General features: G+C 39.0%; 2 protein-coding genes across 2 annotated transcripts in view; one reads left to right on the forward strand and one right to left on the reverse strand.

Moving 5' to 3' along the window:
* chchd4b (coiled-coil-helix-coiled-coil-helix domain containing 4b) overlaps positions 1–18,936 on the forward strand; it is a 616,826-nt gene that overhangs the window by 49,766 nt on the left and 548,124 nt on the right. The window lies entirely within an intron of this gene.
* Positions 12–18,936, reverse strand: part of itpr1a (inositol 1,4,5-trisphosphate receptor, type 1a) — a 44,639-nt gene continuing 25,714 nt past the window's right edge. Inside the window, exons 28-60 of the mRNA XM_079840401.1 lie at positions 18,701–18,838; positions 18,477–18,602; positions 18,172–18,372; positions 17,917–18,032; positions 16,386–16,521; positions 16,082–16,207; positions 15,880–16,008; positions 15,669–15,789; positions 14,358–14,542; positions 13,670–13,818; positions 13,423–13,534; positions 13,058–13,093; positions 12,326–12,373; positions 11,688–11,814; positions 11,444–11,616; positions 10,793–10,976; positions 10,324–10,577; positions 9,979–10,179; positions 9,767–9,877; positions 9,429–9,524; positions 8,474–8,602; positions 7,006–7,101; positions 6,708–6,900; positions 6,226–6,348; positions 5,944–6,119; positions 5,681–5,845; positions 3,376–3,565; positions 3,181–3,270; positions 2,577–2,689; positions 2,330–2,495; positions 2,073–2,233; positions 767–928; positions 12–596 (exon numbers count right to left, since the gene is read on the reverse strand). Of these exons, the coding sequence (XP_079696527.1) occupies positions 510–596; positions 767–928; positions 2,073–2,233; positions 2,330–2,495; positions 2,577–2,689; positions 3,181–3,270; positions 3,376–3,565; positions 5,681–5,845; positions 5,944–6,119; positions 6,226–6,348; positions 6,708–6,900; positions 7,006–7,101; positions 8,474–8,602; positions 9,429–9,524; positions 9,767–9,877; positions 9,979–10,179; positions 10,324–10,577; positions 10,793–10,976; positions 11,444–11,616; positions 11,688–11,814; positions 12,326–12,373; positions 13,058–13,093; positions 13,423–13,534; positions 13,670–13,818; positions 14,358–14,542; positions 15,669–15,789; positions 15,880–16,008; positions 16,082–16,207; positions 16,386–16,521; positions 17,917–18,032; positions 18,172–18,372; positions 18,477–18,602; positions 18,701–18,838 (4,620 nt within the window). The 3' untranslated portion in view covers positions 12–509. The remainder of the gene's footprint in view (positions 597–766; positions 929–2,072; positions 2,234–2,329; positions 2,496–2,576; positions 2,690–3,180; positions 3,271–3,375; positions 3,566–5,680; positions 5,846–5,943; positions 6,120–6,225; positions 6,349–6,707; positions 6,901–7,005; positions 7,102–8,473; positions 8,603–9,428; positions 9,525–9,766; positions 9,878–9,978; positions 10,180–10,323; positions 10,578–10,792; positions 10,977–11,443; positions 11,617–11,687; positions 11,815–12,325; positions 12,374–13,057; positions 13,094–13,422; positions 13,535–13,669; positions 13,819–14,357; positions 14,543–15,668; positions 15,790–15,879; positions 16,009–16,081; positions 16,208–16,385; positions 16,522–17,916; positions 18,033–18,171; positions 18,373–18,476; positions 18,603–18,700; positions 18,839–18,936) is intronic.

Genomic DNA, 18,936 nt, shown 5'->3' on the forward strand with positions numbered 1-18,936 from the left:
TCATTGTTGTTACTTACTAAACTTGTTCATGAAGTCAGTGTAGATGTTTATTAAACTTTCCATAAGGATGTCAATCACAGGAATAGAAATTCTCAAAGAGAGAAATATCAAAACATTAAAATAAATATACACAGAGAAAATATACAAAAATTTCACACATTATATTATCTCAAACAATCGATTTTGATAAGAAGGTGCTAAGAAAACCAGAGGGACATAATTCTGAGAACCACTCTGTGACAGTATCCTATAATACTATACTTATACACAGTGCAAAGATTCTTGTGATCATATCAGTGCTTAAAAAAAAATTATAGAGCACCTCATACAGCAATGAGGGCCAAAATATCATGATTCAAGCTCTTGAGTGAGTGTACAGATCCGAGTATGATCAGACATGACCCCATGACCATACTAAGACAACACTCTTTCAAGGCTGTGACACTAGCACAAATTGTGCTGCTTGATTGGTGCTCCCATCATGTCGGTCTGACCTCAGGCCCAGTGTTTCATGCCGGCTGCTGTGGGTTGATATTGAGGTGGGCGGGGTTTCCCAGCAGACCAATCCGCTGCTTCTGTTTCCTCTGCTCAGTCATCTGAAGATTGACACATAAGGATGAGTTCAAACAAAACTATGTTTGATATACACACCTCACACCACACATTGACAGCTTATGTAATTTCGGTGTAGTACAGCCTTTTTGTTTAAAAAAATACTTTACTGTACTGTACTCACACACCTTTATTAAACAAGTCACACACGCACCTGCTCTTTGAGCTCTGTGAGCTGATTGGTCAGGTTGGAGACCAACCTCATTGTGCACTCTAGTTTCTCCTGCAGACTGCGTAGTTCATTCTGTTCACCCTCTCCATCACTGCTGACCAGTGACATGGCCCTCATACGAGGAAACCAGTCCAAATTGTGTTCCTGAATGGGGGTTAAAGAGGTCACGCGAAATGATAAACAATAAACAATTTATGGTTTTATTAAGCTGTGTGGGTTTTTTAAGTTAATATAACAAATAATTATTACAATTATACACACATACAAATGTAATAATTATAATTATATTTAAGTTCAATATACTCATAAATAGAGTTTAAGTTAATATAATTTGTATAACATATTTTTGATGGTCCAATAAACTTGCTTTGTATTCCGGCCCCTATTTCTGTGAAAATGTATATAATCCTCATTATATTAATGCTGTATTTTTGCAGTCATTTTTAATCGTCATTCATGATGACATTATCAATGTAAAAAACATCATAAAAATCATACCGCCTAGATATAATGATTTTGTAATTCAAATCAGCGTAAAACTAAATTCATACAACAAACACCAGTACTGCCATTACATATAAATTCTACTAATAATAATAATTATATATATTTTTCGCATTACAGTAGTTTAATGAGAGCTATAAGGGTATGTGTCTTCATTGTCATTGTTCAATATATACACTATATTGCCAAAAGTATTGAGGCATCCCTCCATATCATTGAATTCAGGTGTTCCAATCACTTCTACTGCCACAGGCGTATAAAAATAATAATAAAAAAACACTTAGGCATGCAGACTGCTTCTACAAACATTTGTGAAAGAATGGGTCGCTCTCAGGAGCTCAGTGAATTCAAGCGTGGTACCGTGATAGGTTGCCACCTGGGCAATAAATCCATTCATGAAATTTCCTCACTACTAAATATTCCACGGTCAACTTTTAGTGGTATTATAACAAAATGGAAGCAACTGGGAACAACAGCAACTCAGCCACGAAGTGGTAGGCCACGTAAAATCTCAGAGCGGGGTCAGCGCATGCTGAGGCACACAGTGCGCAGAAGTCGCCAACTTTCTGCAGAGTCAATAGCTACAGACCTCCAAACTTCATGTGGCCTTCAGATTAGCTCAAGAACAGTGCATAGAGAGCTTCATGGAATGGGTTTCTATATGTGCCAAGTGTAAAGTTTGGTGGAGGGGAGAATATGGTGTGGGGTTGTTTTTCAGGGGTTGGGCTTTTAAAAGCCTCATGATAATTTCAAAGTAGACAGTCGTCACCATGGATGCTCTCACCTTGATCATCTGAGCGACATAGCTCTCAGGGCCTGTGTATTCAGTGGAGTCCTTGACCCGCACCAGCACAATAAAGAACAGGTAATGCCACAGGTTGTGCTCTTCCTTTATGTGCTCCTCAAACGTCACTGTTTTATTATCAAACTTATCTCTCTCCAGACCTGTGGGTGAACAAGAAAATGATTCCCAATCACATGTAAAGGCACATATATGTTTAAGTACAACTGATTGTTGAGAGGATGTGCATTTTATCTCACCACAGATGAAACATGTGGTCTTGAGGATCTCCTCTTTTCTCTGCTTCTCACTTCTCAGGTCGGCAAACGTGTCAATGATGACACCAAAGATGAGATTCAACACGATGATGATTACCAAGAAGAAGAACAGAAGATCATACACAACACGTGCAGCAAACAGACGTTCCTGGAAGCACACACACAGGTTTCGATTGAGGATGTTATCAGGAGAAATGAACTATTATTGTAAATATATATTTGTGCGTACCTCTTTGGATGGCTTGCGCAGAACATCTCCAACTCCACCACCACTCCTGAGACCGTGACTCAGTACAGTGATCATACACATCCACAGAGAGTCACACGCTCGCTCTACATCATCTGTAAACACACAAAATACACACTGTAAAGGCACTGTTTCCACTGATGTTTCCAGTGTATGACTGATGCACAAAATACTGCCTAAAAGGGATCATTTAATATTTAAATGATTGGATAATGTGATTGAAATAACTGGATTAGAGCTGTCCATTTTAATATTTGTAATTTTAATATTGAATTAATTATTAATAATTATTTTAGTTAATAATACATATTCTAATTAATAATATAAAACATTTGATACATTTTAATAAAAAAACAATCATACCTCTGATCTGTATGCTACTACAAACATTTGTTTTTATTTATGTTTTACGAAAAACATATTTAATGTTTTACATGTCTAACATAATAATGTCTTCAAATAATGCTCATAATATTTTAATTTGGGGGTATTGATGCATGTGATTAATTTGAGCATGCCATGCAATTAACAGAATTAAACAATTAACCAATTGACAGCCCCAGTTTGGATGAATTTCACTGCTCACCCTCGTCCACATCCGCAGGCAGACAGGAGCCATTTTTTACATTGCAGACCCCCTCAGACTGGAAACCAGCAGCCAAATGTACTCCCTCCTCTGGCACACACACATTCAAACACAACAGAAAAGATTTTCAAAATCACCCGTATGAACATTACTTTGTGATTTGCTTGGGTTTGTGTTTGTGTGTGAATGTGTTACCCAGAGTGCCGTTGTGGATGCGGTTCACCTCCAGGATGAAGTCATCCTTAAAGAACATATATCCAACAATGGAGAAGAGGTAGACCAGGATCAGACCCAGAACAGCTGTCAGGACAATAGAGCGGCCGTTTCGTGTCACACTCTTGATTACGTTCAAAAGAGTCTCCTCCCTGTTCACTAGGTCAAACAACTACACACACAGAAGTACAATTCATTAACATTAGTGAAGTACATATTTCCTGTGACAATTGTTTAATTTTGTACTAAATTATTAAATACATCATGAAAATAGGTCACTTTTCGTTTTTATTTATAAATATATATCACACCGATCAGGCCTAACATTATGACCATATGACCACATGACTTCCTAATATTGTGTCGGTCCCCCTTTTGCTTCCAAAACAGCCCTGACCTGTCGAGCCGTGGACTCCACTAGACCCCTGAAGGTGTGCTGTGGTGTCTGGCACCCAGACGTTAGCAACAGATCCTTTAAGTCCTGTAAGTTGTGAGGTGGGGCCTCCATGGATTGGACTTGTTTGTTCAGCACATCCCACAAATGCTCGATTGGATTGATATCTGGGGAATTTGGAGGCCAAGTCAACACTTCAAACTCGTTGTTGTGCTCCTCAAACCATTCCTGAACAGTTTTTGCTTTGTGGCAGGGCGCATTATCCTGCGGAAAGAGGCCACAGCCACCAGGGAATCCTTTCCATGAAATGCTTAGTATGCATTTCCTTAGAATCCTAGTATTTCCTGCAATAATGCTTAGGTAGGTGGTACGTGTTGAAGTAACATCCACATGGATGGCAGGACCCAAGGTTTCCAAGCAGAACATTGCACAAAGCATCAGACTGCCTACACCGGATTGCCTTCTTCCCATAGTGCATCCTGGTGCCATGTGTTCCCCAGGTAAGTGACGCACACACACCCGGCCATCCACGTGATGTAAAAGAAAACGTGATTCATCAGACCAGACTACCTTCTTCCATTGCTCCGTGGTCCAGTTCTGATGCTCACATGCCCACTGTTGGCGCATTCGGCAGTGAACAGGGGTCCATTAACTATAACTTTTGAGCAATTTGAGCTACAATAGCTTGTCTGTTCAATCGGACCACACGGGCAAAGCCTTCGTTCCCCACTTGCATCAATGAGCCTTGACTCTGTCGCTTGGACCACTTTTGATAGATACTGACCAATGCAGACCAGGGACACCCCACAAGAGCTGCAGTTTTGGAGATGCTCTGACCCAGTCGTCTAGCCATCACAATTTGGCCCTTGTCAAACTCGCTCAAATCCTTACGCCTGCTCATTTTTCACAAAATATTCACTTGCTGCCTCATATATCCCACCCACTAACAGGTGCCGCGATGAAGAGATAATCAGTGTTATTTTTTTTACCTGTCAGTGGTCATAATGTTATGCCTGATCTATGTATATACGTATATATATATCTATTATATATAATTGAATTGCTTTACAAAAAACAAAACATCTTATATATACTGTATAAATAAATAATATTATATCACACTTTATATTAGACGTCTTTAAAGTGTTTGTTCACCCAAAAATGAAATTTCTTCCATTAATGACTCACCCCAATGTTGTTCCACACCCGTAAGACCTCTGTTCATCCTCGGAACACAGTTTCAGATATTTTAGATTTAGTCCGAGGGCTTTCAGTGAATGACTTTCCTTTGAATGTAAGTGTAAGCACACTTTGCTGTCCACGTCCAGAAAGGTAATGAAAACATCCTCAAAGTAGTCCATATGTGACATCATTTGGTTAGTTAGACTCTTTTGAAGCGTCGACAATACATTTTGTCCAAAAATAACAAAAACTAAGACTTTATTAAGCATTGTCTTCTCTTCCGGTTTAGTTTGAATCCGCGTTCACGCTCCACAGTGACGCTGCTGACGTAAGACGCTGTGACGTGTTTTCTGGTGCGATAGCAGATAAACTGTGTTCCGAGGATGAACAGTCTTACGGGTGTGGAACAACACTGGGGTGAGTCATTAATGGAAGAAATTTCATTTTTGGGTGAACTAACCCTTTAACTACTATGTACTTACATCAAAAAATAGTAATTACTAAGTACAATGTTCTTTTTGTGTTTTTGCTATTATCGAGGTTAGGGATACTATTTGTATGCATGTATTTTTTAAATATAAGTATATGATAAGAACATTGTATCAAATGATTAAGTTAAATGTTAATACAAAGTAGTTAAAGACACTTAATATAAAGTGGGACCAAAAATGTTGTTAATATTAAACAATGTAAAAAGATTTTCAGACAGACCAGTAGACTGTAAAAGAAGACGTGTCCAAAAAGGCCCAGAGTGCAGATGAGAAGGTACAACAGATGAAACAGGAACTCTTTATCCATCACCATCACACGGTAGCCACGGGTAAATGTCCCGCGGTTTCCCACAAAGCTTAGCATGAACACTATCTTATTACAAACCTGTGCAGACACCAAATAAGGTCAGAGTGTCAATAAAGACTGACACCATGTAAGACTAATTAACATTTTTTAAAGAAACTGTGTGTTTGTGATCTTACATTAAAAGCTCCCAGGAGTGTCAGCATATGCTGCAGCCCCACTGAGAACCCCAGCTGCAAAACAGTGGAGATAACCAGGACTCGCACTGTGTTCGGCCTCGGGGACATCAACACAAAACTCAATGAGCCCAACAAACACACCCACAGCAACAGAGAAAGAGAAGGATCCAGTGAACCTGAAACACGCACACACCGCATGTAAGGTGTAAATGTTCAAACACAGGTCAGAGATATTGTTTAAAGAAAAGTTTGAATCATGAGGACACTATAAAGGGAGCTCACTTTCGTTCATTCCGTCCAGAGGGTAGAAGAACGCCACCAACAGATTAATGAGAACAGCCAGGTTAAAAGACACATTACTCCAGAACGACATGTTCCGGCTACACCAGTACAAAACTGGCTGTGCTAAAAACATAATGAAAGGGATATATTTCAGAAATTATGACATAGAAAGCTCCAAATGTACAGTTAAACAACAGTTTGTTCAGAATGGCTCAGCATAATTTAAAGTTTCTTCATAATTTTGACAATAAAAAAAACATTAACATTAAAACTTTTTCCACATGGCTGATGTTAGTTTATGTTAACTAACAATGGAACCTTATTGTAAAGTGCTACCAATTTTGCAACTAATAAGAATGGTTTAAGTGAACGAAGTGAACTATTTCGAACACTTATATAAATAGAGAAGGGGCTGAATTAGACACCAACATCAAACACCAGAGAATGACGAGGCAAACAAAACCATACAAACACACATTTACCTCTTAGTTTTTTCTGCCACCTCATTTCATTGTAGAGGTCGTCTGCGTGCAGGAAGAAGTCATTTATTTTACTTCCCTGTTCGTCTCTCTCTGTTCCATAGTACACACGCAGCTTGGATTCATTTGTCAGAAAAGAGCAGATATTCGGTACGGGAAACACAATTTGTTCCATAGTGCGATCCTGGCGAACTATCTGTGTATATAAACATATAAAAGAGCACATGCAAAGACCAAACTTTAAAAACTATAAACAACATGCATATCAAGATTTTATGTTAAAAACATTTGAGTGTTTTACCTCTATCTGTGAGGTGTGTTTCGTGTAATACTCCAGGGCCTGGTCCTCCCCACCTGGTTTCAGTAGTATTTGCAACTCCTTATTGTGACGCGACAGCTGAAATGGCAGATTAATCAGATCACACTACTGATCTAATAAAGTGCTCTTAGAAAAAGGGATATGCCTTTGGAGTTATGGGCAGTGCCGTACCCACCATTGAGCTCCTGAGGTCCGGACCTCTGTATTTTTTCGAGGTGTATATAATAAAGGTTTTGAAATAATTGCCTAATATTAACTCTACTTTGCGGCTGCATTGCACTTCTCATCTGGGCTGCCTCAGCAGTCTAAAAGCACTCGTCAATGTCAAAATGTTTGAGATGACCAATCAAATACACAATAAAACACAATAAAACACAATCTGGTAAGTAGCAAATGTATTGACTGTTATTTTATCATGAGATTTTGCCTCACTTCCGACCGTTGCTGTACCCCATCTGGCCACAACTCTTCATCTCGTTTTTAGTGTATTTCTGTGGCAGAATTACAGCGCCACTTACTGGTCTGGCATGTATACAACATCGTTTTGAGTCGGTTTCAGTGATTTCGTGTGTACGCAGATATTTCTTGAGACGAAGGAAAAAAATTGGATACGGAAAGCTCTGGCTTCGTGTGGACGTGGCCTTAGTTACCTAGCTATCCTGGTATCTTTCAATATATTCACTTGTCTAAGAAAAGGATTCATAATCATAAATATCAGGTGACACAATGTTTGCTTTCTTCACTGACAAAGACGAAAATGAAAAGACTGTATATCAATCAAAGCTCAGCTTTGGGAGGGGAAGAGATAAAGGGCAAGATAAGGACACCAAAAGAAAAGAGATGATAGAGGAAGAGCAGGTTTGAAACATTTCAGATTTGAGGCCATTCTTGTTTGTAATATGTGTATTGTTAAAAAGAACCATAAACGAGTATCTTCTGTTTTTCCACTTTGTAGTGTGGATTATTCATTCCAAAATGAACAAACCTGGTTCTCATGTTTAAGGATCTGATAGCTTGACAAATAACTCTGACATGGTTTTAAAGATATTGTTATCCATTTTTTAGCCTTCAAATAGACATATTTAATTTTCTAATTAATCAAAATTGAACTGTTCTTATGCAAGACCCCACAAGATGACACTTCCCAACTGGCTAAAGTAAAATTTGGCTTTGGTATAGTAAATACAGCACCACATAACTTTATTGTGGATTAAACAGATCAAAGGAATGATAATCTAACTCTCGCTGATGAAATTGACATGTGTAATTTAAACTATACATCTGTCTTAACCTGCGTCTTTTTGACAGGTGAAAATGTACCATATATAGCTAAATATTTTCACAGCTGGAAATATTTATGGCTGGCAAATGTTCTCCTTATACCCTACACTTGCAGATGTAGCAAAGAATAATTTTGTTCATAGGTACAGTAGTGAGTGCGTGTTTGTACCTGATGAGCAAGGATATAGATGTTGTGTCCAACATTACGTGGCGAAGCAGCATGGTCCTCTCCATTCTCCAGTTCCTCATCCTCAAACTCTGTCTCCCCCTGCTGGTAGGCCATTTTCATCACCTCCACCTTGAACATGAACACACACAGCTGGGGTTGTGCAAATGTTGTATCCAAAGAATGTTAATGTTTATGGTTTACTATTGAAAGATTATGTGTATTTTCAGTCCTCTTTAGTCAGGTGCATTTACATTGCCATTGTGCCTCAGATGCAATCAACTGAAAAGTCTGTAAAGGTGTGACCCAAATAGCCCATAGAGACGAATAGCCCATAGGTGAATCAATAGGCCCATTCAGCCCGATGGCCCATACAGCCAAATGGCCCATAGAATCGGAATATCTAAAGGGTGTATTGCATTGTGTCCAGGGCTTGACATTAACATTGAATTTTATTTAATACATTTTTCAATTGTAGTCTTTAAAAAGGGCATCTGAAATAATAAACCAAGTGCAATATAGTATTGTCAGAAATATAGATTTTTCGATGCATATTGATACAAAATTGTGACCAGTGAATATGCTGAGTGGCTCGTAACTTTGGAAAACCACTAGCCATAGTAACTATTAAAAGTTAATGTCAAGCCCTGCTCAATTGTTTGTAGCAGGTATAAAATTCTGTTCGACAGACATAACTTTGGGTTAAGATTCTTTGAAGGTCAACACACTAACATCGCTTCTGAAGAACTGTACACTACTACCTTTAATAAATTCTTCTCCCCACAACAACTGTGGTCAAGCTTACTTATTTTATGTATTAGAGAAATCTAATACATTGGCGAGCCACCCAAACAACTGCTCAATCAAATACAGCAAATCTAACACCATCTGTCTACATAGAATGACTTCAAGATATAGTTAAACCAGGATATTCTGGCATGATAACTAACATACTCACTAGTTCTTTTGGTCTCATGTTGTACAAGATTCTTTCTGCATTCTCACTGTCGTGACGGCTCTCCATGATGGCCAGCAGTAGCTTAGATGCATTATTCTAAGAAAAAGGACAATCGTGTAAATGTATTGGTAATCTAAAGATTAAACCCTAAAATATTATGTTGTTTAATTTAATTATTTATAATTATTTTATTTTGTTTTGTTATGAGTAATTACATCAGAAGTTCCAAAAACAGTTTGGGGGGCCTTCAAATATTGTCAAAAGGGTTGAAAATAACTGCTTTATAGGACTTTTGAATTATTTGAATAGTTAAATTTGATGTTTCAAGTTTATTGTACCTTTAATTCTAGAACCAGATCCATTCTTTTTCTGCCTAGTGGATTAATATCATTCAGAATCAATGCAATGATGATGTCGATGCCATTAGATTCATGGGTGGCAATGCAATTCTGCAAAAAAAATGCATTTAACAGAACACATTCAAAATGCAAGTAAGTTTGTTTATGAGTGATGGAAAGATAATATTTTATGATTGTGTTAGTGTACATGCCTGGTTATCATGGCAGGGCCCTTGACAGTATTCAGTGAGGCTCTCTACAGTCTGATTAATGAGAGCCACATTATGCTGGTTGATATAGAGTCCTAACAGCCCTAGGCCTCCTGTTGTGCTGCCACAGATACAGTCCAGGAACTGCAGGGTCTCACACACCAGGTTATAATTGTTCTTGTTGTTCTGACAGCGCAGAAAATTCTGCAGGGAAAAAAGAAAGCTCTAAACATACTGTATATGATGACAATACTGATACTGTCAAAGTTCAGGCTCAGGTCAGGCCAGAACAAATAAAAAGGAGAAGCAGACAATCACACACACACACACACACACACACACACACACCTGCAAGTCTCGATTGTGATTCTCGCACAGCAGCTGTAGGAAGCGTAGGATTGGTTGCATGATAAGAATGACAGGGCTCATCTCGCCCTGCTCTGTTCCTTTATCTCCACCCCCTTTATCTCCATCAGCAGCGCCATAAGCCTCCTCAGGATCAGCATCTCGTCTATACGAACCGAAGGCCTTCTTAGTCACAGCAGATGCCTCCAACAACTGCTCACGGGCATCATCAGTCACCACAACGCCTGAATCTTTTCCTGGAAAGAAAAAAAGAGGCTTTGAGTCTCGTCATAAATTACAGATCTTCTCATAAAGTGCTGTATCAGATTTAAAAGCAACATACTTCAACAAGTATTTGGACACTAAACGATGAATGTCACAGCTTTAGAAAACAAAATATCAAACCAAGTGGCAATTATTTTAAAGAGAGATAGCAAATGAACTTGGATAACAAAGTGTTGACAGCCCAGACCTCTCCGGCGTTGTGGGGTATCTTTGTCTGGAGTGTTGTCATCACGCCGTTTGTTTCCCAGGTCACTGGTGTTGACGGTGACTGTGGCTTTTATCTCAAGCTGAGCCGCTTTCATTCGGTCATAGAACACCCTGAAAAACTTTTCGGAATTTTTGTCTTCTGTTAAACGTTTGAAGAAGGAATGCTGCAACGAGATAAAATCCAAACATAAATACATCATTATGGAAAACTACAAATGTAACTCAGAAGTTAAGGGTCTGCCATATTTTTGTATGTTTTTGAAAGAAGTCTCTTTTGCTCAACAAGGCTGCATTTATTTGATCAGAAATACAGTAAAAACAGTAATATTGTAACAGTTTTCTATTTTTATATATTTTAAAATATATTTTGTTCAGGTGATAGCTGTTATATTATCCTTCAGAAAGCATTCTAATATGCTGTTTTGGTGCTTAAGAAACATTTCTTATTATTATCATCAATGTTGATAATTTAATGATATTTTTAAAAGGATTTTTTTGATGAATAGAAAGTTCAAAAGAACATCTTTTATTTTAAATAGAAATATTAAATATTAAGATATATTAAATAACATAATACCATAATAACTTTCGATTATATCACTTTATCGTTTCACTGACAGGCCTATCTGACCTGTATGATGGTGTTCCCTCCCTCCAACAGTGCGATGGCCAATAGGATGCTTTCGTGGAAGACACGGTCACTTGTAGCATTCATGATGAGATCAATGACAAGGTCAGACGCCCCTTCACGGTCCAGATGGCACTGCACCTCCATCAGTGACATCTCAGCCCTGCTCAAACCCCCTTAAGTCATACAACATATGTTAAAGTATATCACAAACGTTCCCTGAAGGTACAATGAAAAATGAACTCACCTGACTGGCTCTTGATTGGTCCTACTGGTGTCAGGGCAGAGTTACTGAAGGAGGTCAGACTCTCTCTCCGCCCACCACTCCTGAAGCCATAGTAACGATTGACGAGCAGCTGCCGAAGGGCTTCCCCCTGTGATGAGTGTGAGAGTGTATGTTTAAGTGTGCATCTTATTTTTGGGAATTTTTACTTTGCCATTGTTTCTTTAGCTTGCTCACCGCAAGGCTGTAAAACACTATTTTTTGGAACAATATATTATAACAATATGTAATAAATTACATATTGTTTAGGGCAGTGGTGGCCTAATTGTTAGAGAGTCAGACTGGTAACCCAACTGTTGCGGGTTTGATTCTCAGGAAGCAAGAGCAAGAGCAAGCCCTGGAGCAAGGCACATAACCCCCAATCGCTCGCCCACTGCTGCGGGTGTGTGTGTCCACTACTCACTGCTCCTAATGTGTGTGCACTAACTTGGATGGGTTAAATGCAGAGGACAAATTCAGAGTATGGGTTACCATATTGGCCTTCACATAAGCGCTATACAAATAAATAGGATTAATATTAAAGGAATAGTTGTTAAACCAGGGCAGCTGAGAGGTAAAGGTGTGAGGTTAAAGAGCAGGGTTAGGTGATGTTAGTGACCTACCCTCCTCCGATCCTCCAGCTGTTTGGGTGGCAGACTGACATCCACCACCTGAGTGAGCAGAGTGGACAACAGAACACTAACACTGAGTTAGTAGAGTATCATCATGCAGCAATCTCCAGATCTATTCTAGCAGCATGCTTGTGTGTTATAATAATGAGCAAAAGTATATAGTCTGCTCATAGTAACCTAGTTTGTTATGATATGCAAGCGATTTAAGAGTTACATTAGGATAATATAGAACAGAATATAAAAGAGTAGGGTAGAAAAGTCAGTGGAGAGATTAATAAAATGTCTGTTACATAACACTTAATATCCAAACTGTCTAAATATTAACTTATTACCCAAATAGTTGGTAAATATTAAGGCAAGCTCACAAAGATTTCTTTGAAATATTTAAGAGCAATTATTTTACTATTACATCATACTAGGTTTGAAGAACATTTTTTCGTATTTCTTATTGAAAAAGGAAGTTAGAGTGGGGCTTTTGCATTAAAAAGCTTGCCCTTCTTATAAATACTCTTTTCTTTCACAAGGCAGCTCGGCAAAATCATGTTTTGCTACTTTTTATTTGGTAACAAATGGTTTTAGTGGACACACCGAACCACAACAGATCAACATCCATACCACATCTAACAAATTATGTGTATACTCTCAAGGATGGAAAAAGAAAGAAGATAAACAGATGATAAATGAACAAGGGGAAGATGGGATGAATGACAAAAAGGGGACAACCTCAGTGACATCCATCTCATCATCAAATCCCAGTAGCTGAAAAAGAGGAGTGAAGGACAGGGTTAATGAAAGAGTGGACATTCTTCAAATTAAGCCAGTAACTATTAGTGACATGACTGTTAACAGAAGGACATAACAGAGGAGATGTGATCATCAACTCTAACTCAAGTAAGCATGCTCTAACAGGACTTGCATTAGCCATTAAGATCACACATGCAGACACTACAAATGAAGACAGTACATGTAGAGAGGACAATGCCATCAACTTTTCCCAACACTTAAGATGTTTTGCTATCACATCTGTTTTATCTTAAGATAACATTGTTTCTCTTAGTCCTTTTATTACTCTTTGATGTGTTAAATACCTTCTCTCCATATCCTCGGTCTTTGGTCATCATCTCTCGGAGTGTTTGCAAGACTTTGATACAAAGCCTCTCCTCATTTTCCTCTAGAAGTTGCTTGGTATGTTTTATCAATCTGTACAAAAAGCATATGTAATTAAAACATACAAGCAATGACAATTTAATACAATAGTAACATAATTTGCCATTTTTATTATGTTACGTATACAAAGTATTACATTGAAGATATTGCAACAAGAGCTTATCTTACTTGCAAATGAAGCCTCCACTCTCACACTTGCGGTGGGCTTCAGTGTGCTCTGGGAACAGCAGTTCTGGACGATGGAGAACATCCACCAGTACAGACAACTCAGCCTGAACCAGAGGCCTCAACCGCTCCTCCAAGGCAGACACAATATCCTAGAGACACACATTCACGTGCACAAATTCACACAAAAGCACAAATTCACCACACCACACGCTAACAAAGTAAGGCACTGAGGCAAAACAATTGAATGCAGGTTTAATAGGAATGAACCGAGAGACATAGGTAATCATTGACAAGACAAACAGACATCATAGCTAAGGAGCATTCTAACAAGTAAACTATTTGGAATGTCCTACAAAGACAATAACTCCACACAAATAGCACTTCCCCATGAGAGACTAAATTCACAATTGATTTCAATAGAGAGGAAGCATGTTTTTAAGATAACTGCACAATATTCTAATTAGCATAAAATACACAGCACACGTATTTAAAAATACTCTATTTATAATGGATTATCAATACATTTTAGTATTTAATAAAATGTATGTTTATTAATATTTATTATCTCTGCACCTCATTGCGATGCGTTCTGGGACTGAAAGAATATACATTGAATATGGCTAAAATTATTCTGTCTTCACAGGCAGATTACTAGGTGTTGAAAACGGATGCAATATCACTCATTCACCTGGAGTCTTTCAATGATGTTGCGGTAGTCTCGGGAGGTGGTCAGAACGGAATCTCTTCGCGTAGCATTACGGACGGACAATCTCCAGCTGAGGGCTGTTTTCTGCACTATGTTGTTGGACTTCATGAACAGATTATTCACCTGACAGTCCAGATCCACAGGAATGGCTATGGCTCTGCCTTTGGCTGCACAATACAAAATGGTAAAAGATACGCACATTCAGAGTCATACGTTTACGCAAAATGCATGAAAAAACAAGGAGTTCCAACACAAACACAATTTTATTGAATGTTTTCCCTTCTTTTTTTAGCTATTCTGTTTGGTGGCACTAGTTCGGCACCAACAACTTTCTAGAACAGTGGTTCTTAACCAGCGGACTGGGGCCCAGTAGGAGCTTCAGGAAACTTCCAAGATGACTAAAAAGGTATTCAAATTAATTAAATATTATTAATATGTCAAAATAATCAAACTGTAATCTAAATTAAAATGCTAAAAAAACACAAAATCAAGATGTGAACTGAAATTTATTTCTAATACAATAAAAAAAAAAATATGAATGTAAAAATTGAAAATATTTTAATTGAAAAACAGTTCTTGAAACTTCTGAACTCACAAAACAAATTGTGGTTAATTAATTTAATATATCAATACTTTTTTGTTTGAAGTTTGAAACCAAGCAGCTCTGTCATAATTACAATAGAAATAGGAAACAGCCTATATAGGGGAGCCTTTGAATATTGTGTTGGACAACCAAGCAGCAACCTCCCACAGTTTCTCTTGAAGCCAATATGGAAGTGATTTAAACTGCAATTCATCGACTGGCCACTAGAGACAGGCTCCAGGTCTATATAGCTAATTTTGCCCTTTATGACAACTCATTCGTTTGCATTATATAAAGCCTTAAAATACTGCATATTTAAGGGCGTGGCCACTTTGAGTGACAGGTGGATTGTCGCTTGTCTGCTAGTCATCGCGTCACCTCAGCTCCACCCACGTCCTGCCTCTTTGCCCATTTTCAGCTATCCGGGTGTGGCGCGCAGTGACGCGCTACCAAGATGGCAACGGCCAGCTCGACTCTACTTTACGCTTCAAAACTGCTCTTCAGAATCCTATGGGTGACGTCACGGACACTACGTCCATATTTTTTTACAGTCTATGTGGACAACAGGGGACCTTTAAGTGTAAAAGGTTGAGGTCCACTGGTCCAGAAATGTTTTTGGCACTAATTATAATCTTATTATACAACACAATAATACAATTTAAGGTAATATTAAGAAAGTGACAGACAGCAGGTGGAATTGATGCTCTTACCCACGTCACTCAGCACTTTGATGCAGGCTTCCACATTCCCCTTCTGACCTGGGAGCAGCCAGTTGCAGTGATACACTCGGAAGATTCCTTGCAGCAGCTGCACAAACACTGGCTGCCGGGTCTGAGACACAAACAGAGATGGATGTCACTCTTACAGATGTTCTAAATAATGCTGATATGTACTGGGCTGCTGGAAGACACTGTGTGTTACCTGCAAACTTGTGCTCTGGTCTGAGAACGGTGAGCTGAAAAAGGTGGTGACGATGCTCATGATGGTCTCAGTAACGTAGCGCTCTAGAACTGTGTCAGCGTGCTTACGGTCACTCGTGTTATTGCACACCTACAAGAAGTCATGTTGAATGTGTGAGTATCAAGACCACACTATGAGTATATCTGTGAGTGTTTAGTCTTACTCTGCAGATGTCCACCAGGAAATCATCAAAAAGTTTCCACATGTGATTGCTGGTGTAGATCTCCTTCATCTCAACCTCGGTATCCACATAGCAGTGATTCAGGAAGTTCACATAGGCCATCTTTACCTACATATAAAGTAATATATATTCACATCTTATTAAGTCACACAGATCTACAAAAGACTTCTGTTATAATGCAATAAAAGAAAAAAACTTTTTAAAAACCTAAATCTAAAATTATTCAACACATTCAACAAAGACAAACACTTCAAGCCTAGCACTTCTATTTCCCTGCCACACACACCTCAGGGATGCAATCCTCATGTGTGACCACACGTACAATATCATCGAGGGGGAGCAGGGAGTTGCATTTGATCTCAGTGTAGACGTTCTTCCCTTCAGTGCACACAGCCAGCAACTCCACTAAGTGAATATGATACCTGAAAGAGTCAGTGAAAACAAATCTAATAGCTATGATGGCAAAGAAGGAAAAAGCTTACAAACTTTGTATGATTATGTAAAACATGAATGACAGATGCTTTCTGTACCCCAGTGTAAACACTAAGATATATAACATATAATTTATATATACACTGTATTGCCAAAATGAACTTTAATGACTTCTTAATCCGTAGGGTTTAATATGGAGTTGGCCCACCCTTTGCTTTCCACAAGGTTTAGGAGTGTGTTTAAGGGAATTATTGACCATTCTTCTGAAAGCGACATTTGTGAGGTCAGGCACTGATGTTGGACGAGAAGGCCTGGCTCACAGTCTCTGCTCTAATTCATCCCAAAGCGGTATTCTATCGGGTTGAGGTCAGGACTCCACACCAAACCTGCTCATCCATGTCTTTATGGGCCTTGCTTTTTGCACTGGTGCGCAGTCATGAATGTCCAAAATGTCTTGGTATGCTGAAGCATTTTCCTTTTACTGGAAATAAGGGGCTAAGCCCTACCCCTGAAAAACAACAACCCCACACCATTGTCTCCCCTCCACCAAACTTTACACTTGGCACGATGCAGTCAGACAAGTGCCGTAATCCTGGCAACCGCCAAACCCAGACTCGTCCATGGGATTGCCAGCGTGATTTGTCACGCCAGAGAACGTGTCCACTGCTCTAGAGTCCAGTAGTGGCGTGCTTTACACCACTGCATCCAGCGCTTTGCATTGTACTTGGTGATAAGGCCTGGATGCAGCTGCTCTGCCATGGAAACCCATTCCATGAAGCTCTCTATGCACTGTTCTTGAGCTAATCTGAAGGCCAAATGAAGTATGGAGGTCTGTAGCTATTGACTCTGCAGAAAGTTGGCGACTTCTGTGCACTGTGTGCCTCAGCATTCGCTGACCCCGCTCTGTGATTTTACATGGCCTACCACGTCGTGGCTGAGTTGCTGTTGTTCCCAACTGCTTCCACTTTGTTATAATACCACTAACAGTTGACCGCAGAATATTTAGTAGTGAGTAAATTTCACGTATGGACTCACGTGTCTTATTAGGTGGCAACCTATCATGGTACCACGCTTGAATTCACTGAGCTCCTGAGAGCACCCCATTCTTTCACAAATGTTTGTAAAAGCACTCTGCATGCACTAGTGCTTGATTTTATACACCTGTGGCAATGGAAGTGATTGGAACACCTGAATTCAATGATTTGAAGGGGTGTCCCAATACTTTTGGCAATATAGTGTATATACTGTATTATATATAATAAAAATACTACTAAAGTGCAAATTATATTATATTAGCATACTAACATTTCCATTTTTTGTAGTGTTTATATTTAGAAGTATTAACAAAATGGATATAAGGACATTAAACAAAAGCACCTCCATACCTGAGTGCACTGCTCTCATCAAGTCGTTCCCTCTCAAGACGCATCATTTGGACCAATGATTGAAAAGATGCCCGGTCATTATAAAACACCAGCACATCCTCACCTGCTGTCACCAACTACACAAATATACACACATTTTAATTTAACTAAGAACAGTCTTCACTAGTTTTTTGAAGAAGAGGGCAGAAAAGTAGCAATGTGGGGGTTGTAGTTTAAAAACACTAATTTCAACAATTGTTTGCCTGACCCACAGACCTCAGCCATGACAATGTCTTGGCATTTCTTGATAAACTTGTTCTCAGCCTTGACGATGGTTTGCAGGAACTTGAGGTAGTGCACACTGCGGCCGTGCGTTTCGATGCAGTGCACAAAGTGCTGCACTACTCGCTCGTTAATCTCACTACACAACTGGAAATTATTCATGAAGATATGCTGCATGGTCACTGCCTCCAGAATCTAGAAACAGAAAGAGAAAACAAGACAAGGAGAGGGACAGAAAACTGAATGAAGAACAGATGAAATGCACAGATAAAAATGTGTTTATTGGTGATTGCTCTCACCCCAGGGTTGAGGAACAGATTAATGTGTTTGTGTAGAAGTGCCTGGTTCTGTTGATTTCCAGCACAGAAGTTCTGAAGGAACTGATGGGCTAAAGTCATAATCTCCTGCATCTGAATATCCTCCCCCTAAAATTTCAAGAAACACACATGTAAACATTTAAATCTACTTCAAGTGTTTAATGATGAATGCTAACCCTTTCAGTTACAGAAAGGCTGGCATGCACCTTCTCGTAAGGGATCTGCAACAGTTCCAGGACCACACTGTGAGCTCCCATGTTCCTGAGGAGCCGCTGCTGCTGTTTCTTATTCTTCTTTCCAGAGATGCCCTCCAAGACACACAATTTACTCAGCCTCAGCAGGATCTACACACACAAACATAACAATACTTTCAAGACTTACTTCACAGAACATCCTGCTTTCATGTCAAAACCTACAAACTCCATAAAATAATACACTGCAC

Source organism: Gobio gobio (genome assembly GCF_949357685.1).
Source record: "Gobio gobio genome assembly, chromosome: 17".
Taxonomy (NCBI): Eukaryota; Metazoa; Chordata; class Actinopteri; order Cypriniformes; family Gobionidae; genus Gobio; species Gobio gobio.